This window comes from Pleuronectes platessa, chromosome 21, assembly GCF_947347685.1.
Source record: "Pleuronectes platessa chromosome 21, fPlePla1.1, whole genome shotgun sequence".
NCBI lineage: Eukaryota > Metazoa > Chordata > Actinopteri > Pleuronectiformes > Pleuronectidae > Pleuronectes > Pleuronectes platessa.
The window spans coordinates 8,587,821-8,612,772 of record NC_070646.1 but is presented as its reverse complement, the minus strand read 5'-3'; the positions used below and the strand labels follow the sequence as shown (position 1 = coordinate 8,612,772).

At 42.2% G+C, this 24,952-nt stretch overlaps 1 protein-coding gene and 1 non-coding gene across 3 annotated transcripts; both read right to left on the bottom strand.

Annotated features, from left to right (window-relative positions):
• Positions 1 to 1,013: 1,013 nt before the first annotated feature.
• ppm1bb (protein phosphatase, Mg2+/Mn2+ dependent, 1Bb) lies at positions 1,014 to 18,743 on the bottom strand. 2 transcript variants are annotated; one of them, XM_053413467.1, is made up of 6 exons: positions 18,333 to 18,743; positions 9,602 to 10,444; positions 7,963 to 8,080; positions 7,340 to 7,451; positions 6,768 to 6,825; positions 1,014 to 1,995 (listed from the first exon to the last, which is right to left on the bottom strand). In XM_053413467.1, the coding sequence occupies exons 2-6, from the start codon at positions 10,430 to 10,432 to the stop codon at positions 1,966 to 1,968; spliced, it is 1,149 nt and encodes a 382-aa protein (XP_053269442.1). In that variant the 5' UTR covers positions 10,433 to 10,444; positions 18,333 to 18,743; the 3' UTR covers positions 1,014 to 1,965. The 2 variants fall into 2 exon arrangements, with proteins under 2 accessions (XP_053269442.1, XP_053269441.1); XM_053413466.1 differs by lacking the exon at positions 1,014 to 1,995 and adding an exon at positions 2,860 to 5,121.
• Positions 18,744 to 23,261: 4,518 nt separating this feature from the next.
• Positions 23,262 to 23,355, bottom strand: trnai-uau (transfer RNA isoleucine (anticodon UAU)). The gene is made up of 2 exons: positions 23,318 to 23,355; positions 23,262 to 23,297 (listed from the first exon to the last, which is right to left on the bottom strand). It is a non-coding gene; the product is annotated as a tRNA-Ile (tRNA).
• Between the last annotated feature and the right edge of the window lie 1,597 nt (positions 23,356 to 24,952).

Genomic DNA, 24,952 nt, shown 5'->3' with positions numbered 1-24,952 from the left:
CATTCAAGAGTTTCAGCTTTTCAGGTGTTTTTCAACTTTTTGATACCATGTACCAGTTCTGAAGTTTCATCTCAGTTTTTTCCAACACACTTTAGTGATTCTTCTCTTGTATCTCTCATATATCGACATGTGGCTCTGGCACACAGTGTGACTCCTGAAGCAGAAGGGCTAAAGGTTTCTACAGTTTCACCTCAAACAATAATTTATGATTTTCTGGTAATTAAAGTAATATTCAGCAATTTACAGTTTGAAGAATTGATATTTTTTCTTGAAGGTTCTCTTTGGGGATTAATAAAATTCTTTCCAACCTGCAGCAAAGTCTCTGCTCATTCTCTACTCAGGTCCAACATTAAGGTCGACGAGAATTGGGTCCCTAAAGCTCATAAGGCCTTTGGAGTCTCAACACGGTGCTTTAACAAACACACACAACCATCAGTGTAACACAATTCATCCTGTAAAGAAGGAATAACAACCATATGACACAAAAAAAGCTAAAACCATTAAATATGGACATTTCTGGAAATGGAAGTTTGTAAATCTGTCTGGAGAGTGACAAAAATATTACGCACATGCTAACGGCCTCCGTGTAGCCGCACAAGCATCAAGAAAATGACACAACTTCACTTATTGAAATACGCAGCCACCGCTGGGTCCTTGGCAGGTATTTTATTTCATATATAGACGCTTTCTGTAATCAAATGTGAGTGCAATCAAACAACAGCAATACAAACATTACCAATGCAGTCTGAGAACCAGGAACAGGGTTAAAACAGGGAGTTGACTCACTCTACACAGCGAGCAGCTAGTAACCTCATGGCCAACATTAAAAAAGAAAAAAAAACACGTTCCTCTGTCAGGACAGTCCGCCGTTATGTGTACCTCCAACTGCGATGGTGAGGAGGGGGGTGGGGAATCATGTCTGATCTCCCACCCTCCCACCTCCTCCTCTACAGGAAGTCCAACCAGTGATACAACAGCCTCCCCACCACCACCACCATGAGTCCTCCAACTAAATAACCTCCCATTTTCCCCATTGTGATTATCATCGTCATCATTCTAATAGTATGAGCAAAGAAGAAAAAGAAAAAAAAAAACACAACTCATTTCCACTTCTCACACGGCGGGAGCCAATCAGAGCCCAGAGGTCCTTTGGGATCAGCCAGTCTCAACCAATGGCTGTCCGATCCGGGGTCGACAAGAAAACCACATAGCTGTACATGTAGAACCTAAGTCCTCATGCAGTGCCCTGCAAAAGTGGCACATATCGTGCACAGGTGGAAGTGGGAGTTGGTGGGTGTGGGGGGAGGGGAGAGGGTGTTTATGGTTTTGGTGTCTGTGTGTTAGTGTGTGTGTGCGTGTGTGTGTTTTTAACGAGGGGTACAAGCGAAGGTGTTAGGCAATTATCAGACCCAGGAGCACGAAAAAAAATGTCCAGAAGAAGAATTAAAAAGTCTCTATCCTTCATCTGTCTTCTCTTGGCCCTCCACGAAACACAAACTCATCTCTCACACATACAAACACACATACGCAGACACACACACACAGACACACACTATAGGTCCTCATGTCATTGTGAAGTCGGGTGTTCATTGTCAACATTCAAGAAAAGAAAAGGAAAAAAAAACACCTCAATGGTAAAAATCATCTCTACCATCACAATGCTTCAGTTCATAAAACCTTGACATGTCTGAAAAAGTGAATTTGTTTTGTTTTTTTAATCCTCCAGGTCTAAAGCAGTATGCGTGTGTGTGTGTACTTGTCGTTTGTCGTCTTAGTCCCACTGCTGCAAACACACACACACACACACACATGCACAACCAACATACGCACTCACGCACTCCAAGACACACCACATGTCCTCTTTTTTTTAAGTGGAGAACGACACGGCGCAATGGAGAGACACCTCCTCCTCTGGGTGGACGAGCCGGTCACTGGGAGGAGACGACGGGGGGATTATTGCCACGGCTACCAGGGGTCCTCCAGCTCACCGGTGCTCTGGGCGGGTGAAAAGCAAAAAGAGAAGGAGAGTTGTGTGTTAGCTTCTTTCTTTTTTTTGCTGCATCTTCCAATGCACACAATAGTTTACAAACAGCTCCTGATGCCTTGAATAGAAGTAGATCTTACTGCCCTCTCTTGAACTCAAAATGAATGGATAATGGTGAAAGACAGTGAGATCCCCCTGCCCGGCCAGCACGTTGAGACACCAAGAACCCAGACCTCTGATGACTCACCTTGCGGAGAATCACAAGGCCGACTGTCAAGACTGAAAGACAGGGGGGGAGAAATGGGAGAGAATGGAGTCCCTATAAGACCACGCACCTTCCCTCTCGCTTATCACCGGCAGCTCAAGCAGCACAGTGGCAGGCGTTTATTTTTCTTTGACTTGTCTCAAACCTTGGAGCTGCCATTTATTTTAAAAAGGAGATGACAGATTAAAATGTCCTTAAGCAGCCGACGCAAAATTACAAGTGTAGTGCAAGGGCTGAAAGCGGACAGAGGAGGGCAAGCAATGTAAGGATTTGTTTTCGACTCAAGCTGCTCACAAAAAATTCACAGCGTCGGCTAACATAGAAACATACACAACATATTAAATATTGTTAAGGACACAGAAAAACCTCTGAAACATTTGAGGAAATGGTATATAATGCTGCCAAATCAGTTTCAGGTCTGTTTAGGCTTTTTGTGATTTGTTTGTGACGTGCAAATGGTGAACTATGACTTTCTCAGCTTTTTGAATTCCCTAACCACAACCCTGACTTGTACATCTGCAACGTGACTCACTTGGCATGGGACTGACAGAGAGAGAGGAAACAGCTGGACAGCCAGTTTACACTGAGAGACACTCACTTGACACAGAGCTGTAGCATGATACCTCAAATCGTTTTTATTTGTTCATTTGTCATTTTATCAACGGTGTGGGACTGATTTGGCCCACGAAACCCCATACAAATACAATTCATACACACACGCACACACACACAGACAGACAGTGTTTAGTGTAACCTCTCTTCCTGATAGCTAAGTGCTTTAGATATTGTTAAGGATAAGGGCAGTGCATGCATTACCAGAGTGGCTGGGTACAGGGCATTATACAGACTCCCTCTTCCTGCTTTCATAGAGAAGGAATAAACACTGTAGCTTGTGCAGCCTGTTTGAATCAAACGTCTATAATGAGCTAAGAGTTTGAGATTGTTTCTCTCTGAATAAAGCCAGCAACCTGTGGGGAATAAAATATGCTGGATGTGGGGGATGGTTTTAATCAAGCTGCGACTCTCGTAAAGCCACATTTATTACAAGCATCTGGCAGCATTAGCTGTTGGAAATTTATTAAAACACAGGTATAACAACATTACTGATTATAGATGCACAAGTGTCCCACGTACAACACATTCGATGTTTGCTCCGGGTGTGACTGAGGGTATAAGTGCTGTATCAGGCCTGGATTGGATATGGTCAGCCCCGCTACAGTGGCAGCGTGACCTTAGGGATGTGATGGTGGTTGGCCAGGTCCAACATTTTGGTCAAAAGGTGCAGCATGAGATGTACAAGGAAACAATTGTGGTCTCGGTCACCCATCTAGTGCCATAATCAGTTCAAATATTCCACTTGCTGTGTTCAGCTCCTGACAGAAAACCCTGCAGACTAATGACATGGATTCCAACATAGCCTGCTAGCATGCTAACAGGATGCATGTTACCTTATAAGTTAGCCAACTCAACAAACATTACAAACGGAATTTTAGCATGCCATCAAGTGAAATGCTAAATGTTAGCATGCTAGTGTGTATGCCAACATGTCAACTGTAAGCAGGTTTGACCACTTGTGCTTTGGAACGTACCAAAAACCACAGTGCAGTCTTACCCTCTCTAGTGCTGCACCAAGAAGAAGCAGATTTTAACCTCTTTGTGTGTGATTGTGAGGCAGTGTTACTGTACTGTGATGTTGTAGAATCTGGGATATGTGGTGAGAGAATTATTTAAATCAACTGTCGCTCAAACTACAAGTAAACACCCACCCCAGGCATTCCTTCGTTGTTTAACTGCCCTGTGATTGTGCTGATAAACGGGTTAACACTCAAGTATCATCCGTTAAATCAGGTAATGTGTGTGGAAGTGATTAGTCTCTCAAACTCTGGCGCACTCAAACACACACATACATACATACACACACACATAAACATAAAAGAGTGTGTTCTGAGTCTGTAGATGGAGTAGGCCTGGAGACACAGCTGCAGTTCAGAGTGTCCCCTCTCCTTTTCTTTGTCCATTGTAAGCAGGTGTGAGGGGATGAGGCTGGGGGAGAGGAGGGGTTCAGGTAGGAAATCAGCCAGAAGCCAACACCAGGAATCGTAGACTGTGGAGTGCCATGTTCATTTTTTTTTTTCTTCTTCACAAGCCACTTTTACACAATAATTCACCTTGATTCTATTGCAAACATGAGTGTGTGTTGTAAAAGTGGCTTGGTAAGTTTTGGGGAATCAAAGCCGAGGTGGACAGGAGGAAAAGGGAGAGAGAAAATCAGGGAGCGAAAGAGTCTTCATTAGGTTTATGTAATAAATGTGGCTTGCAGACAGAACTTGAACAGACAGAGGGGCCATTTGTGTTTACAAAGAGTTGTTCAAATATTGTTACGGGTATATGAGTGGCAGCTGAAGCTGAAGACAAAACCAGAAATGGCCAATTTGTAAATTCAAATTCTGTGCTGCAGGAAAGCGGAGAGGTCATAGCACGTCTGACTAGAGCGCTGGAGTCTGAGGGAGAGATGGCTGGGTGGGTTGCTTTGCAGGCGGGGTGCTCAGTCAGAGGAGGGATTTAACTCGGGGGTGGGCGCATCCTCGCTGGCCTCCGGCTCTGCAGTGGCAGGTGAGGGCGGGGGCGAGGGGGGAGAGGGAGGTGAGGCGGGCTGCTTCTGGCCATCATTGTCGCCGTCCGAGGTCCTCCTGCTGGCCCCTGTTCCCTCAGCGGCGCTCTCCCCCCGCACTTGGTAGGTGGCCAGGGTATCCTCCAGCACTGCGCGGTACTGCCCCCGGTGGTGGAGGCGGAACTGCCGAAGAGCCTCCAACAGATGTGCCGCCGTATTGCCACCTCCCTCCTCACTCTCCTCCTCTCCCCCCGCAAAGGCCTGAGGTGACACGCCAGGGGTCAGACTCTGCAGGCACGCTCCATGGTCAAACACACACACACACACGTACATCTAACAAGAAGTGGCACAATACTCATTTACACAAATATCTACCACACACTAGCATGACAACGTCAGAGACATTCTTGCTCCAGTTGGACAGACCCATGCAAGAGCTACCTCTGACCTTGTGGCCAACAACCCTTTGTGAGTTTCGCTGTGTGGTGTAACAGAGAGGAGGGGGTTTGGTCAGAACCCACACAGCCCAGAGAAAAGAGCCCGCAACACAAGACTCCACTGACATTAATGTGACAAATAAGCTCATGTGCCCTCAAACAAACACGCACAGACACACACAATCACATCTGAACTGTTTAAAACCTGATAATGTTCTTTTTTCTTCAGAGTGATGACATTTGAAAAAATTGGAAGACGTGATTTCTTTAAGATGCTGCTTATGAGATTTCCTCTGACTCATGACTCTGAGATTGACATTAGATTACACAGATGGTCTTTTTGCATCTGCCTGAGGTGGATATTATACTTTGTAGTTTTTAAGCGTTTTAAATTATACTGTAATTTGTAGTCTTTTAGATTAAAGTTGTTATTTATTTTAATTCAGGCCTTAGCTGAATGATTGTGACACGATAGTGATGCACTCAGGAAAGATATGTTGTTTTCTACCTATTTTTGAGGACCTTATTTTGAGGGGAGGGTTTGTAAATTAAACTGGATTATATTAAATAAAAGCAAACAACTTCTAATGAATGTTGTTTTATGTGTAGTGATGTACGATCAATTAATTAACTAAAATCTCTGAAAGGACTTCCAGAAAAGGTCGTGGTGAAGAGTTTTTTTGTGTTGTTGATGCAGGTGCTTGTACAAGTGTTTGTTTTAATGCACATATTTAGGGAATCAAAGTTTCTCAATTGACTTTGTTTGATACCTTATCCTAGGCCTTAATTTACTGTGTGACACATTTTTCTGACGATAAAAAGCTCCTCACATTTCATCAGTTTGAAGTGTCAATTATATATTCAGTATTATTTCTTTCTTAAAGGGGGTGAAAGTTGGTTAAATCAAACGATTTACACTTGACAAACTTCCAGTTATCGAATTCAGATGTTTTTATTCCAGGTTTGTGAAGCCTTTAATACTATGAGTCAGGTGGTTTAAAGAGTTCATTGCTGAGGAGTTCAGCAGGTTTGCCAAGGTCCTGCTATACATCTTGTTACAATGACAAACACAAAATTGAAACTGACTGCAGAGGCCTTCGGTGCTTTTCCACATGAATGCAGTGAACTAAGATTGCCAAGGCTATTCTGTTTAGTCAATCCACCACCCTCATTCACACTTTAACCACATTCATTTTCTCTCACTCTTAGCACACACACACACACACACACACACACACACACACACACACACACACACACACACACACACACACACACACACACACACACACACACACACACACACACACACACACACACACACACACACACACACACACACACACACACACACACACACACACACAAAAGAGTGTCCTTGTCTGGGCTGGTCAGTGTTTATGAGGTCATGTTAAGGGGCTGGGGTTAAAGGTTGAAGAGGTGAGGGAGTTAAGAGAGAGCTCAACTCACGCCTTCCTCTTCTCTGTGAGGGTTCAGCTTGTTGTACACCGCCTCGATCACACTGCGTCTGCAAAACACACAAACAGCACACGCCTCGTTGCTTAGAGAAGAGAACAACTCCTGACATCATGTAAACGCTCTGTGCTCATTCTTCTCAAATGTATATTGATTAAGATTGTAATGGAATCAAGAAAGCAACTGAGTCGATACTCGAGACGCCGCTATTTGTGCATCAAGACACTCCAGAATCTCTTAAACCATGTGCGCATTAAAGTGTTTGGATGGAAAAAGTGGGTGTACGGTTGTTGCTCCTGCAGTGCTGCCGGGTTGGCTGTCTTCCACTTATTTTAAGTGAGTGGGAAAAAAGTGTTGAGGGTAGGTTGAGATCAATTTACATTTTTTTACTGTCCAAACAGTTTCCACCAGTGACGTGACACAATGAGAAATTAACTGTGGCTGAGTTTCTATTAATTTGATCCTTTTAACAAGTAACTAAAGCATAAGGAAATATGTATTGCTGCTATTCACCTCTAATCTTATTCAACAGTTTGAAATGTAATAACATGTAGTCATATATTTACTTGCTGGCCAGGCCGCCACCAGGTGGAAGGTTGGGGATGCTCTCTGTGGCAATGCTCCTTAGGACAGACACCAGGTCAGGGACTCCTGCGTCCCCACAACCTGCCAGTAGATCTACACACAAACACAAAGAGGATAAAAGGTTTGTTAGAGGTAGTGTTGTTTACTGATGTGAGGTCGTAGCGTTTTAAAAAACATGTTTCTCTGCAGAGGCTGAGAAATCACCCATAGCAGTGAAGAAAAAAAGAAGAAAAAACAACAAATCCATGCCATTTGCAGCACTACTGACTGAAGCAAATGATTTCTAAATATTTGTATTACCCTACAGAATGTTTATTTTGTCCTGATCGTGTACACAGAAACTGAACCCAGCATGTGGCCACTTGTGTAAATGACCTTTAAAAAAAATATATATATATATATATATATATGTATTGAAAAAAGAACAAAGAAAAACATAGAAAGACTGCTGGGTCATAAAAAACAGTGTAGGTATTTACCCACCACTGAACAGATAAATATTTACAATAATCCATTCCGACTTTCAATGAGAACCAAATGATGGATGTATTTGCAAGAACCATGATTCAAGTTTAGGACATTGGGTGATGTCAGGTCTACTGACCCTCAACACGGGACTCCAGGTATTTATCCAATTCCTCTTCTTTCTTCACAGCCTCCTCTGAGATCTTGGGAGCTCCGGGTAAACACACCAGCACCACACTCATATTGTCCCTGCTCCCCTGTAGGATAACGGAACAAATATAGAGTTAGACGAAATCAAGGAATATATTATCTTAAGAATTTAATTTCTACACAAATATTGTTTGAGACATCAACTTAGTATTTGTATAACCTGATCCTGAGTGTTTTAACCACTATTTCTGTATTGTATTGTATATTTTTTGTAATACTAGCATGCCATTACTTATATTTAAAAAAGTCCTATAGTGGCTTTAAATTTAATATTAATTCAAAACTTTCCAGTGAGGTCGACTTAATATGGTGTAAATAATGAGTTATAGTAACTGGCAACAATGTTGTTTGATAATGTACTAAAATATTTTCGGTTAGTGAAATGCTAAAACCAGTATAATGCTATGAAAGGTGATTAATTGATTATCAAAACGTTTGCCAACTGCTTCTGAATAAAAAAAAATATTATGAACCTCTAACGATGACTAAGGGATTTATTCTCTTGCCGTGTGTTCTAGAAACAGAACAGCTTAAACTCTGGCTGGAAGCTGCTGTCTGATCATTAGACAATATATTAGTTGATATTTATAGGACACACAGTCACCTACAGCCTAGATGGAGCAATGGCCTAAAAGCAGTGGATAGTCACCTTGTCATTACCATGAAATAAAGTCACAGCAAAGTTCTCCAAGTGCACAATCTCACATTCATCACAAAGGGCAGTGGCAGCAGAGGAGATTTATGATAATGTGAAACTTGTGAGAATCCCTGAACTGAAAATTACCAGGCCATTGTGCACTTCTCTTCAATATATGAGTGATACACATAAAGCAAAAGCCTCAGACGAACACTGTGGAGGATTAGTTCAGGTAAAGAGTGACCGTTACTTTATCTTGGATCGATAACAGGGAAAGTCAATGGACAGGGACCGGTTTAAAAGCAGTAATGTATTATTCAACATCTGATTTATCTTATCTCTCGATGTGAGATGCTAGGTTCTGTTGAGCATGAAATCATTTTTTCTTATACTGGGGTGTAGTTATTAAATATTTTTGGATAAATACTTGTGTCTGTAGATTTTTTATAATCTGCCGATATGAGCCTTTCAAAGACATGTTGGTATTAACGCAAGTGTTACTAAAAAGTGGATAATACAAAATAAATGATTTTAGTTTAAAGAACCTTTTCCTGTTTATTTTCTTAATTCCAATTCTATATATGTATAAATACTAAAGTCTATGATTTAACTGCCAATATCAAGCCTTATAAACACCGTCAAAAGGGTTTGATAATGACATCTTAAGAATCATTGCCATTGTATTTGTTGATTTATCGCTATCGGAAAATGTTGGCTTCTAAAACTCCGAGGCAATATTTGAATGACAAATCGATCAATAATAAACCTTCTTCACCAGACACTTTCTCAAAGGTTTGATCAAAGCAAAAGCACAAAGTAATCAAGCGAACTGAGCATATGGGCGTCTTCTGTGAAACATTCTAAGCTGGCAACTATGTATGAACTTTCACCTTCAATGTGTGAGAATGTATGTGGAACAAAAGCAGCTTACCTTATGTAGACAGCAGTCCACCACAGAGTTACAGACCTTCTCCAGGTCATCACACACCAGCAGTCGTGAGCGGACAAACTCGCACAGCTCCTCGTTGGACATGACGTCCCAGATTCCATCACACGCCAGCACCACAAACTCGTCTTTTTCGGGCACTCGTTCCAACACACACACCTCGGGCTCAGGGCTTACCAGCTGCTCCGTGGGGCCCTTACCATCCACACATTTGTAGTCATAGTCCCCCAGGGCCCGGGACACAGCCAGGGAGCCGTTCACCCTCTGGATCATGACTGAGCCGCCAGCGTTCTGGATGCGCTCCTTTTCACGGGGGTTGCAGGGCTTGTGGTCCTGGGTGGAGAAGCCCAACTTGCTGTCTCGACACAGCACGGCCCGGGAATCGCCGCAGTTAATGAAGTAGAGGTGGGTCGGGCTGAGCAGCACGCACACAGCTGTTGATCCGCTGCGGTCCATGCCCTGCCGCAGGTCAGTGAAGCTGCGCATGTACTCGTCAATGTTCAGGAAGCCTGAGCGGATGCCGTCCTTCACGCCCTCCACAGAGCCGGTTCCAGGCACAAATTCGGCCCCTCCAGACAAGATGTGTTCCAGCAGGTGGCCAGAGCAGTAGTTGGCCACCCGGGACCCTGCATGGCCATCATAGACGGCAAAGAAGGACCAGTCAGTAAGTCCGTGTGGAAGACCAACCGCAGCTGTATGGGCATCTTCCATCTCCACCCGCCATCCCTGCATGGAGCTCAGGCCATACTGCAGCCCATTGCCATCACCGTGGGCACTGTGCTTCTCTGTTTTCGGCTTGTCCAGGAATGCACCCATTGTTGCCTATAGCTGGAGATGAAAGGAGGAAAGAGAAGCATTGACAATGAACCATCGTCAGCAAGAACCAAGAAGATAATCTATCCCTCACCTCTCATCATCTATCTACTATTCCTATCCTTCTGTTAAATATATTGTTTACATAATTAAAGTTAAGTATAAATACAAAAATTAGCCAATATAGAAGTAATAAGAAAATGCATTATAGAACTTCCAGACAAGGTCTGACGTAATAGACTAAAGGAAATAGTGTCACCAGTTGATAATTTGAATATCAGAAAGCATGAACAAGGTGACATTTCAACTTTAAAAAGTCTCTTAGTATACATCAAGGTGAAAATGCTTTCATAAACAAATCTAAGAGATCTGTTTCAAGATCATTTTACATGCAAAAAGTAAGGTAAAAATACTTGTCAACATCATTATGGCATGTTAAAGGTTTAATTAGTTGTGCTAAAATTAGAATACAGGCAATACCAATGTGTAGGGGTTCTCATATTTTATATATATTTAAAAAACATGATTGTGACAGAAATGTGAAGGAAACATTGCCTCAGTGCACAAGTAAAGTTTCCCTTCAATATTTAAATAACTGTTTACATAATAGTCACCGAAAATATCCCCAGTCCTATAACATCCTCTGTAAATCACCAGTTGTTTGTGTCAGTAGTTCAGTAGGCTGCTTCTTACTATTGTTACAGGCTGCTTTTAATTACTTAATGGATGGTGAGAGCCAGAGATACTGACAACAAGACAAAGATAGCACTGGAGGAACCACAGAGCTCAGGATTACACTGCAGCTGTTAAGCTTCTTTGAGCACAGAGAACCGCTTTCACACACTAACTAATGCCATTAGTCAACTTGGGAACAGAGTAACATCCCTGAATCATTACACTCGGAAATTGTCAACTGCCTAGAGCTGAAGTGGAGTGAAATTTGACTTGTAGGGGTTAACCTCAGGTGTTACTTAAGCTGTCTGTCTACATACAACCATCAAATCATGAGCGGATCACAACCAACGGCTTAATTATTGATGTCGTCAGGCAGGTAGACAGCATCTCTGGTCTGTTACCAGGCGAAAAAAGGCATCTGCATAATTTCTTTAACTTAATATTACATTAAAATCATCATTGCACTATATTTTTCAACTATTTTGGTCATTAATTTGGAAACTAGCAATTGTTGCAGCATGGAGCAACTTACAGGGTGCACTGCTTGGTAGGACTCATGAGATTTTGAAATTAAAAAGAACTTTTAAAAATGTAAAGCACCCTCTGCATGTCCCCCGCCATATAGATTTCTCGCCCTGCATTACCTCCCACATGGCATGACAGGCGTGTGCCCAAAAAAGGCTGGTACATGCAGGGAGTGACTACCACTGGTTTCAGAGGAGTGTGGGTGTCTGCTCTGCGCATGTGTGCAATGTCATGGTCTATGTGCAAGAAAAAGGTGCTCTATAAATACGCCAGGCTGGTTTAGATTTCATGTCCAGGGTGGGGCATAGGGCCACTGCCATTGGCATTTCTATAGCTTTTTCTGCTATTTGATTATATCAACAGTATTCCCTCTTACCTTCACTAGCAGCTACTGAGATTCAGAGGCAGCCCAAATGTACATGTATGGTAAGAAAGAGGGATCACGTATGTATATGTGTGTGTGTGTGTGTGTGTGTGTGTGTGTGTGAAAGAAAAAGAAATCTGTTATGTTCACCAGCAGTGATTCTCTCTAAAAATAAAACAAACACACTGCCATTGCCTAGCAACCACCCACCCTGCAGTGCAAACATCCAGGCTAAGCTTCATTCAACGACATCCCCCTCTCTGTCTCTCTCTCTCTCTCTTGCTCGCTCACACACACAGCCGCCTGGTAAAAAGAGGAAAGGAGAGTTGCATCATCCGTCCATTAAAAGCAGTCGCAGCAGCTTAACCCTGAAAGGAGACATGCAGACTGCAAGATCACATGCAGATACTATGAGATTTCCTCTGGCTAACAACGCTACAACTTCTGGCAAAAAAAAGAACGAACGAAACACACATTTTCATCAACACAAGAAAAAGCGCCAAAAATATCCTCTGTTGAGACGTCACATTGAAACCAGGAACACTCCACCCCCGAAAGCTGCCGTCACCCACGCTGTTACCACAGATCAAAACCAACACGCCCAATGCTCAGAGGCACGTCTGCCATAAACCACTGGCTACCAAGAGGGAAGAGGAAGGTCACGGATTACGTATTGCAGCAGGGAGCCCCATCTTAACAAGTTTCACGTGGAGGTTCAAAAACTAAACAAGCGTGCACTTAAATATGTTCCAAAAACCCTGGAGCTGCAAGTTTATGCATGATAACAGAGTCTAAATAGAGCATCTGAGACACGTGTTTTTCTTTCACTTATTATTTCAAACTTCTCAAATAAAGCTTAAGACCTTACATTACGGGAATACCTGTGAATACATTTCAGGGTTTTTGCAGAATCATCCAGACCTTTGAGTTTTCACTTCAAATTTTGCAGAGCATCAAGAATTGTTTGGCCATGTTTACACTAACACGTAACTTTTTTAAAAACAGATTACATTTTCACCTGCCATCTAGACAACTCTGGCGTTTTCACGCCCTGAAAACTGCTTTTCGTTGGAAAATTCCAGGGTTGCATTTAAGTCTGGACTTGCAGAAACTGGGAGTTCCAGAAACAATGAAACAACAGAAAACCACTGATACTTTCGGATTGAGTCATATCAGCCATGACTCGACTAACAGCAATGAATGTAAAGCGTTATGAACATTTACCGTAAGTAACATTATGCCCTGTCATCAGTCCACAAAAGAAGTCAACCGTCATAATTTTTGCCAATGCTGTTTTTCTGCTACTACGCAACCAACTGCAAAGTCGAGAATCAGCTTCCTCTTTACATTTGCACTCTCATGACCAGTGTACGCGAAAGGTTAGGTGATGTGTGTTCTCGGGAGAGTTTATTTCTGATGCAGAGCAATTCAGGTTATAAAAGGCTCTTTCAAAATGAAAATGTACTAGAGAGGACATAGCCATAAATGATTTCACCCCAGATAGACAAACCATGGAGCCAATAATAGAAATAGCTACAGTGGGTAACAATACCAAGTGGTAAAGATATTTTAACAAACAGTTTCGGAGATACAATTCTTATGCAATATGAGCTAATAGGTTGTTTGCCATTCCAACGCCTTATCAGTATTTATATAAGGTAATACAGTAATGGACAGATGTATCTACAATGCTATCAACATCTCAGTCACTAGGAAATTAATTTGAGTCGTTCCTCCACAGAAAGAGACAAACTAGAAGTCAATGTTAACTGAATAATGGAGTGGTGATCAAATTGTTGCTCAGCCTGATTGTGAGTCTTTTACATCAAACCTCTTTCTTGAAGACTAAGCTGAATCTCCATCTCAACTCTTGATAGTTTGTCAACTTGTGAGATCAAACTTATTCAAATTTATTATTATCCAGAAATTTACCGTAATCACCCAATAAACCAGTAGATATCAGCAAAAACATTTCACCTCAACATATGAATGACACTATCAAACAGCTTACAGAGCGTAATTTAAGTATCCATAACATTTTGTTGTCATATCCTATGAACATTAAATTATCCATCTCTCAAAAATAATCCAAAGTCTTCTCTCACAGCATTTACATTCTGCTCTGGCTTTCTCATTGGTCCAGTCCCTGTCATGGATTCAGTGAGTGATGACTGAAGGAGAACACCTGATAAACATGACACGGTCATGTGATATTTCCTCATATTCGCAGAAAGTACCACGTGAATAGCACCATTAAACTACCCAGCCCAGAGAGGATTGTGGGATAGTGAGTGAGGACTGCAGAGGATACACCGGGTCACATTTCACAGCCGCATTTGGAGAAGTCTCTGGAATGGAACAGCCCCGTCGAACTGTTATGACTTATTCAGTCTTGAAATAAGGCCTGAATTGGAACACAGCCTGTGTTGTGTAGATGATCCCCAGAGTTAGGGATTACTTATAGAGCCACACCTTCCTATTAAATCATGTGACAGTTTTTTAAAGCTTTCATTTATCTTATCCAACGCTTAAAGGATCCTGTTTTAACCTTTACTCTACACCAACTAAGACCTTGCCTCTGTGTCTACGTTGCTTTTATTACACAAGGTGCATAGATCCAACATGCAGCACTTCCACATTCTTAATTGACTCCATTTCCTCCCCCCCCTTGTGCTCTGATCTGCAGCAGAGTTCTTCCAATGTCAGCCGTACAACTCCTGAATCATAACTGTCAATGGAAATCGCCCTTGTACCGCTTGTTCTCATGGAATTTTTTTCTTTGACAGTGTGATAGGCAATATGATTTGGCGCTGAGATGCCGACGTAAGCAACAAAGCAGAAACTTAATGGACAAAAACGGACACGACAGCTGTAAAGACAGTTTTCAAACCTAGGCAGACGCTAAAATTGATAAATCTTTGAAATCCAAAGAGACAAAAGCATCATGGTGCCAAATGAGGATTCAAACACTACACACAACTTCAGACTTAGTGACAGTCTAAAGTAAAGTAGTGTATAATAAGTCCCCACCAAAAAAACTTGTTAAATATATACAAATAATGGTTAATAATAGTTAGCTAACTGGCTCTCTCGTAGCAAATCTAGAGCATCAACCTTACAAGGAAATGACTGATAGAACTCGGCTTACTGATCTGAATGCATGGTTTGTCTTTGTCGAGGAGATGTTATCTCTTGCAGGGACTATGAGTAATAAGACTTTGGAAGTTGACTGGACAGTGTGTGAATTATACTTCATCTAGTAGTCTATCACTTTTGGGTGAACACTAGCACACAGTTGTCAAAATATATTGGGCCAAAGTCTTGTTAACACAAACAGTAAAGAATGAATTGGTGAGCAGACTTTCAGTTTCTGTCCTGTCTGTGCTGAAGTGACATGTAAAGTGGATGTCTGTACTTAGATGAAGCATCTGCTACTGACAGTGCATGTGTCACCGTATGGCAGTATTTATGTATTTTAAAATGTGCCCAATGATGACATGGTGCAGAATGAAGCACCTTGAGATGCCTACAGATCCATCATTGCATGGCCATAGCCTTTTTTGGATCTGTCAAGCACTAAAATAGGGCAGTGTTTCATCTGCCCCTCAGTCTTTAGACAGTGTCTGCTGACTCAGATAAGATTATCAGCTATTGAACTCCTCCTGCATCTGACTTGTCGGGCACCTGCCAAACACAAAGTGATGTCATATACGGGTTAACTGTGCACCTTATCACAATCTGATAATGGGTGCGCGAGTGGCTGCCTGTCGAAATTTCAACATGGCAAAAACATAAATTATAATATACCATGAACTAACCACAAGCTTAGCTTTGGTGACATTAAATCAAAGCTTAAAAGTTGGTTGAAGGAATCAGCGTGTAGCATTTAAAACTAGAATGGCAGTCAGTCAGGCACATACCTCAGCCAAGGCCCAGTAATAAGTTTAAAGGGATAGTTCACCGAAATTTCACGTATTATTTACTCACCACTATGCTAATGGAGGGGTCGGTGAAGTGTTAGAGTCCACATAAGACTTTAAGAGTTTAAGGGGAGAATAACGTTGCAGACAAATCCAATACAATTTAAGTAAAGGAGGAAGAAGCGATGCTACCACATACCCTTAGGTAAGACCTTGTGTGCACGGTTAGTGGTGTGTGCGTGCGGCCGTGAACACAGCTCCAGAGTAGGATCACAGACAGACATTGACCATTTCAGGTTGAATTTGAATGCTGAGGCTTACTGACACTTAGATGACACCACAGGAGCAGTGTGGAGACATTTAGTTTTTTTCTCATTGTATTTGATTTGGCTGCAATGCTGTTTACCCCTAAAACTCCAAAAGTGTTTTGTCGACTCAAAATCTTCACCCATTCCTCATGGGCATAGTGGTAAGTAGATAATGAGTGAACTTACACTTTTCAGAGAACAATCCCTTTAAATACATAAATATATAGGCACATTACATTTCTCAGCCAAAAAATTGCTAATGAAAACAAACTCCTTGGCGAATGTAATAATGATGCACAATTACAACAAGAGTGCATTCAAACCCACACTCAATGGCCATTGTTATTATTGTATCAGCAAAAATTCCAAACTCATAAAACCTATACTATAGCATATCTTAAGTAAAGTTAGGAATTCCCAACCAAGCCCTTATTTAAGCTTAGGGCAAACCCTTTTCATTTTACACAACTGCCATGCGCCGCTGGACACCAATTCATAAAATAAATATTTCAAAGAAATAATCACAGCACATTGCATCTGACTTTGCTGTAATATCAATCAATTGAGGTACGAGGCACAAACTTAGAGTTGCACAATTAAACATTAGCCCACCTGAAAGGTCAAAAGGCAATAAAAAGAATGAAGTTTAAACTAAATGTTGTCACCTGCCTGTTTTCCTCGGCGTGGTTTATTATTAATAGGATTAAGCCTAACTACTGGATGGATCACCACTTAACTTGGTGGAAGGCTGGGCAAAGAAAGAACCAATTTCATTTTGGTCCAGATCCAGAAAAGGGACAGGATTCAGGATTAATTTACCTTGATGTTGTGCGATGGGTCATTTCCCTCCCATTTTAATTTCTCTGAAAATCATTCATGGATCTAGATGGGGAGATTTTGGGGGGGGGGGGGGGGGCAAGAATGCTTATTGTGTGTGCAATAAAAATGAATCTGGATCTAGTGAATGCAAATGTGGTTTCGTACATTTGCATTCACACCATTCACCAAACATCAGCCTTGGCTGAGGTTTGCTGAAGTCTCCTGGGGGCCATTCTAGTTTGTTTATATGTTTACATGTCGGATACAATGTTTTGTTGTTGTAGGTGTTGACAGATTTCCAGCCACACAACACCAACTGAACCTCAGCAAGAAAAATGTCCTGCTACAAACTGATGTGTACATACGAACATAGAACCAATCGTTCATATCAGATGAGAATGGGTGAAGTGGGGAGGAGCATTGCTGTTGCCGCAGTGAAACACGACTTCTCTGGAATATCTCTCTTGAACAATATAACTATTAAACATAATCTGATTTAACTCCATTTCACGTGAAGCGAGGGACTTCCACGAAAGATACCAGACGTAAAAATGGGCCCTTGCGGTTATATTTAACCTGTGAGGTCGCCGCATACACAACAGGACAAACAGCAGCCATGCAACTCAATCAGGTTTTTTTAACCATGTCGTTGTTATCTCTGGGTATTTATATCGCAACATGGCTACTAACTGAAATCAATCGGACCTATAGCTGCGTGAGGTCGCGTGCTTATAAATATAAATATCTCATATCGTTAGAAATGTCGTTAGCTAACCGCTGACACTCGTATGACAAAGTCCGCTAAGCTCTCATTAGCTGGATATAGCTATAGCGTCGCCTATACCGTTCTAAATTAGCTCGCCTGGGACCCGACTAAGCGCTGGAGACCAACGTGTTCACACCAGCGTTACTTTAAATGTGCTTCATTCAGAGGTGGCTCGCTAACGCTGGCGGAGCTACTTTGAAACTTCGGCTACAGGCTCGGCTTTTAACCTGGCAACGCTCCGTTCCCACGCTTCACGTTCCCGCAAACAACGGGATGTGTCGCATTCGTCGACTGGCCTCTGTTTGTGAACGCGGTACAATGTAAAAACAAATAAATACCGATCCACTGACCACATGCCGAACTCCTCATAACACCGCTCCTCGCCACGAAGGGGCCTAGTTCGCTCGTGTGTCGGTGCGAGCTAGCGTTAGCGGGCATGCTAACGTTAACCCGACGTTTGGGAGCCAGCGCGACTGCCCCGGGTTGTCAAACGTTAGCTAACGACGCTAGCGCACATGCTACTTACGTTTTCCTGCCGCTGGGCGAACGCAGATCCAATGTTGATCACCTGCCGGAGCCCGCTTTGGTCTGAAGATGTGTCGCTGCCCTAGCTATCTGCGGTGCTAACGTTAGCTGGCTAGCTACGTTATGTTTCCTTATTTGACAAAAAAAAATAACCGAGATTGGCCTCAGATGAGCGGCGATAATTCCTTTCTCGGCGGTACCCTGCTTGGACAGCGTTGATTTTTACGCATGTTTGACGCCCGTTCCTGTCGCTCACGTCAACTGGAGATGCTTTCGATCGTTCCAAAACAAATATGGACCCTGAGAATGGTAGATATTATACAACACGGGCAAATCTCGCACTTTCTTCTTCCATTGAAAGGCCACAGAGCTTTCCTTCCACTTTGGGTGCTGAAAAAGAGGAGGTGTTATTTTTGGCACATGACCGCTGATTGGTCACCACGTCCAGGCGAAACGTCGGTTAATTGGCCACTTCTCGTGTCAATTAGCTCTGCCCCTGTCCAGAGCGACAATCCCATTGGTCAATCAGCAGAGCTCCGTGACGCGCTGGATCCGGAGGATACACTTGTATCGACTACTAGCGTACGCCGAGGCCACTTTGGGTGGGCGGAGTCTGGCTTGAAATAAAAGCGTGTAACGCCGCGGAGGGAGATCACTTGAGATAAACGTGACGGCAAAGACTCGAAATATAAATACAACTAAAAATTGAGTAATTTAGATTTATATTACATCGTCCTTCCTCAATATATCCTCTAGTTACCACACAGAGGAATGCCCCTGAATGGATAACAAGCGCCAACTATTGCAAGCGCAGCATTGATGCTGCTGTAACAGAATCACACTCATTGTTTGTGCATACAAGGAATAAATAAATAAACCTAAACAAATGACCATTATGAACAAGACAGTAGGTAATAATAAACGTAATCATAATAATAATGTGGTATTGGGTTTCATTGACACCCCTACTTACAGTTCCATGTATCTATACTATATCAATGTCAACTTTATTTATATAGCACATTTAAAAAAACTTGATGGTTGACTGCAGGAGGTGGTTGACCAAAGTGCTTAACAAAGTAAAAGGTAATACAAAAAAAACAGCAATACTCAATAAATCATAAAACAAATGACAATAGAATATAACCTGCTGGGATAGTAACGTACTCAACTCGAAAATAGGGCCAAAGGGAACAGATTAGTCTTTAACAATGATTTGAAGTTTGTGAGAGAGTGAGCGGATCTAGTATCGGGTCGTGAGCTGATCCCAAAGTTGGCTACTGCAAGGGCTTGATCACTCTGGTTATGAGCCTAGTTTATGGCACATCGAGGAGCAGCTGAGTGGCTGGCCTCTGACCTAGCTGGAGTGTGAACATGAAGAGGTTCGGGCCAGGGCTGGGCCAGTTGATTAAGAGATGTAAATGTAAACAACAAAATGTTTAAATCAATCCTGTAATGAGCATGAAGCAAGTGGGGGGAGCACATGAGATAAATCTCTTTAATTAATGTTGAGGCCCAACACTCAGCCGTCATTGATTGTGCTTTACGGAAATGTCTTAATTGTTGTAAAAGGTTTATTAATGATCTGGTCTTTCTTATGCAGGTGAGGACAAACAGATGCTTGTACATTTGCTTTTGCATTACTGTACGAATGAATGGTTTTTTTTCTTCATACATCAAAAAAATTGACCTATAGAAATGACCAGAAATGTCATAGAGTGATTATTTCGCTCTACTGACCAGTGATGGATTCAGACAATTACCATTCTACTGTTGGATCTCGCTTGTAGAGGAATGCATCAGACCAAATTGAAACTTTAAGATCAATCGAGTCACCTGCAATTAACTAATACTGAGCCCAAAGCCATATTATCAACAGGGAACATCGCTTTTGGTCCACACATGTGCCAACGGGGGAGAAGAGAGTGGCAGGAACTGGGGATTAATGGAAGGTCAACTATTCATTTTGGACAATCTACTAGATTGGTCTATAGCCAAGACCTTCAAGATATTATGCATTTGTCATATGTTGCATTCAGATTATAGTCATTCATAAACACAAGACAAGGAGTTACCCTTTATTTCCTTCCTGGGTCTGATTCAGCAAACTGTTAGTTTTTTAGGAAAAACAAGAGGATTTTCACGAAAATTCTAAATGTTGAAATCCCACACTGAGTCAACAAACTAAAGAAGCTCAGGTGATTCCCCACATGACATGAACAATGAGTAACGTGTTTAACATTAGCTCGCCTGACCTCACAGGAAGACATATGACTCAGATACAACGCAAACAGCAAAACAGAGATTGCTAGAATAAACCTGAGCTCATGCTTGGACAGACATATTTTGACTTGTGACCAGTTTTCAATGAGAGGAGATAAGGGAGGAAGCCTTTGCTCTGCAGTGTAAGGGCTTATGTGAACAGAAAAAAGTTTAAAGCCATAAAAATAGAATACAACACCTTCCTTTTTAGTTTGGTTTTGAGAAGCCTGGACCAATTCTTGCACCGGCAGATTGTAAACCAAAGATTTACAAACACAGGCGAGCAAAGCGATCAAATGTAGGCTGGGGGGAGCAGAACGGCGGGATTGGGAGATTGAAGCATAAACTAGAAAATAAGTGCATGTATAAAGATGTTTAGTTAGACAGTGAATCAGTGAATCAGTGTTGGTGATGGTAGGAAGGGGGGGAGAGCGGGGCTTATCCGTTGTCATTTTGTGTTTCTCCCTCAGGATTAGACTTGAGTCTTATTAATGAAAAACTCATCAGATATCAGAACAGCTCCCCGAGGAACCAAGCGGGGTTATGAGATACAGGTCAGATTAAGACCCTGGTGTGTGTGTGCGTGTGTGTGTGTGTGTGTGTGTGTCACAGAAATACAGAGAGTGTGACCGGGCTTGAAGAGAGCCAGAAGAGGGGTATTTAATTTTCCAAGATGAGGGATTATCACTGGCTGAATTTGATCATTCGGCTCTGATCTCAGGATGTTCAATCACAGCTTATCCCAAATATTAAACTCTCTGTCTTTTGTCCCCTCAATCCCTCACACACACACACACACACAGACTGCCAGGCTTCTCATTGAAGAAAGTGGCCCGCTGAGCCTACTGTCAGGGTGGTGTGTGTGTGTGTGAGAGTGATTGTTCCACCACCTGGTCACCTCAGGCGATGGGTGAGGATGGTGGAGATGTTGGACGGGGTGGGTGGATGGGGAGCATGTCGAGAGGGAGGAGGGGGGTCTGGGGTGTGGCGATGCTCAGCTTTAAGCGTCTTTTGGAGGCAGCTGAGGAGAGTAAATTAAAAAACTGTTACGTCTAATCCGGAGCACCAAGAACAAGTGGCACACGCTCCAAAATCTGATCCCTTGTGTTTACATGGATCTGCATGGGCTTAAACACACATGCACACACACACACACACACACACACACACACACACAGACACTACAGCATTCTCTCTCAAATGACATACACATATTCACTGCATACTTTCAAGTACACACACACACACACACACACACACACACATTCCCTGCTGCTAAATACTCTGTGATTGTGTCCCAGGGAGGGGTGGTTGGAGGGAGGAGGAGGGGGGCTGTGAGGGGGGGTGACGGGATGTACGGCAGCCCTGATCTGCACTCTCATTTTCAGCCCAGAGATCTGCACCCGGGACATCTGGGTCACATCATTACTGCAATCTTCTGCTTGTTCATTCCCAGCTTTGCGGGGCTTAGAGTGACAGACGACCTGCAAACAAACATTCACGCATAGATCACAGACACACACAGAAATCCAGACACACTATACAACATGTCAGGCACAAACTGACATGACTCACATCTGAAAAAGAATAAGATGATGGTTAATGTCTTAAATCCCACAGATTGAGGAAACTGGACTGTGTTGTTCAGAAATATGTATAAAGCAATGTGGACGGATTCTGAATAGTTGAATTCAGAATATAAGAATATAAGATATTCATTAATGATAATAAAAGTGACCTGAGGTGGAGCAGAGAGAAACCGCCACAGGCATCATTAGGAAGTTTTAAATGCACATTTTCTTAAAGTTACATGCATGTGTTTGGCGCAGTCGCACCGCCCCCCCGTGGTGAAACCCTGGTTTTACAACAGTGATGTAGTTCCACCTTAACGCCAGCAGGACGCGATACTGAACAACAAAGGAAAGGGGTTGCCAGCAGATCATCTGTCCTTATAGATTATGAATATAATACTAATATTTGTTCTTTTATGCGGTTATTTTCTATATTGTTCGAAAAAACTATGTAAGATACATTTGAATTTTCTACCAAAAATAGAATTGAATAAAAATATCGCTCTTAAAACGTAGGAAAGTTGAATGTTTAAAGTAATAATCATAATTTACGAGCAAATGTATTCAATATATTATGAAATATGATTAAACTGGTGCAAAGATAGTGGATAAATAACTAACACTACAATTACTGATAAGAATAAGAATACAATGTTGCAATGCATATTTATTTTAAAATGTTTACAAAAAAAAACTGTGTGAAATGATATTTGTATCTTCGTTTATTGTCTTGTGTTTCTTTTTCAATGAATGAATAAACTGAAATATTCCATTTAACAACAACATTGCAGACCTCGTTTGCAATGAAACGTGGTCCCTGCAGAAAAGGTTCGAAGATGTTATAGAACTGATAAATATGTGGGTTCTCACCTCCTGTGATGTACTGACACAATAATCACAACTTGCAATTAGGTATTTCCACAGTTGTGTGTTTGCATATGTGTGAATATTCAGTCACAGATCCAAGTCAGAACGTTCTGTATACTGTTTCTTAAGAGATGTACGTGTAGCACCACAAGTACTTCAGATTCCTGTGTGACTTGGTACGGTAACGACTGGTGGGGATTTACCTGCAAAAGGGAGAAAAAGAAAAGACTTGCTCCAGGTGAGGCTCGAACTCACAACCTCGGCATTGCTCTGCTTAATACTGTCATATAAGTACCGCGCGCTGACCGATTGCGCCACTGGAGCTTCGTCAGTACGGCGACGGGAATAATGTTTAAGTACTAGTGAAATGTGGCCATTGCACAAATCTTGTTAATAATGTTTGTAATCGATGTATTTCTGTTCTTTAATACATGAGTGGACTTGTTGGAGACTGGAGGAGAAGCGAGGATCGAGCTAAGTCCCACAAACAAGCGCGGCCACCACAGCCCACTCGCGTGATGCGTTCACGGACCACTCGCTCAGCTCCGACCGCCAACAACTTCTTCTTCTTCTCAACAAGACTAGACGCTGCCTTGGCGCATTACTTCCCTCTACTGGTGTCCTCAACCGTGTTTATATTGTCCAATACTCAGTGGCGATTCTAGTCTATTGAGTAAATAAAACCCACTTTCACACGCTGCTTTGTGAATTCTATATAATGTTGGACAAGTCTCTGTCAAAACATCGGGGCTGGATTTGATTTATTTTTTGTAGTTAAAGCTGCTGCCTCTAACAACAGCCACAAGTACACAATTAGATTTTTTTTATGCTATAAAAAAGATTTGAAAGCTCAGCTGAGACTGCGTCATGATTGGTGGAGTGCACACTCCAAATGCACAAGATGGCAGTGTTAGCGTGAGTATATGAGACTTCTTTCTTCTTGTCTGGATATCCAGATAGAATATGGATGTGGGCCACTTCAGGCAATGATGCAGCACCTCTGGCCTTCTTGTTGCCCAGATGGATTGGATGTGCACCTAAAGTTTCCCACCTGTAAACTAGCTAAGTGTGGCCCAAATATCCCAACACAAATGAGAGCCTTTCTTGGCAAACATGCGCTGCTCTAGCCAAGGTTACTCTGTATATAGCCTAAAGTGGTAAATTTATGTTTATTTAAAGAATGCCAAATTTGACGTGCATTATTGCTATGTCTTACTCATGGCCCAGATCTGACACACAGTGCCATCACTCCATCCGGTCTGTGGGTGGATGACGTGTTCGTTGTAGGCCAAATCTGGGTCAAAACAATTATGCTATGTGTTGAGTTAAGGACAAAAGTCATAGAGAAAGCAAAGGGGAAGTCCATATATGAAAGCCACGAAGGGCGGGTGGGATTAAAGAGTAACTGCCCGCAGGGGACGCTCTGAAGTAAAGCAAACGCGCCCGCAACGAGGCAGCGATCATATCAATCATTTCATTAGGTGATCAGTGGTCAACACCTCACCTGGCATTCTATTGGTTGGGGAGACCGGGGCTATTTAAGTGCAAGGGCAGGCTTTAATCGAAAGTCATACACAATCTGAACATAAATCCAACAAGTCCTGTGCTAAAACTGAAAGACCGCTCTCTTGAATAAAGATAGGGAAAAAGCTCCATAACTTAAAGGCTTACGTGTTGTGTAAACTTGAAGTATGAAGTTCGCCCAAAGTGCTATCTTAAGTTTGTGTAATTTAAGATTACTATTCAGGTCTACTCCTGTATCTAAGTTCAAACTCTTAAAATATTAAATATGATAAACTGGAATATATGTATTCTTATAAATGGAAAACATAAGTCAACGGCACTGCATAGTTTTAGTTGAGAGAACTATAGTTTATTAATAACTAAACAAGAATTTAGGCCCCGTGGTTTTATGCCCCCG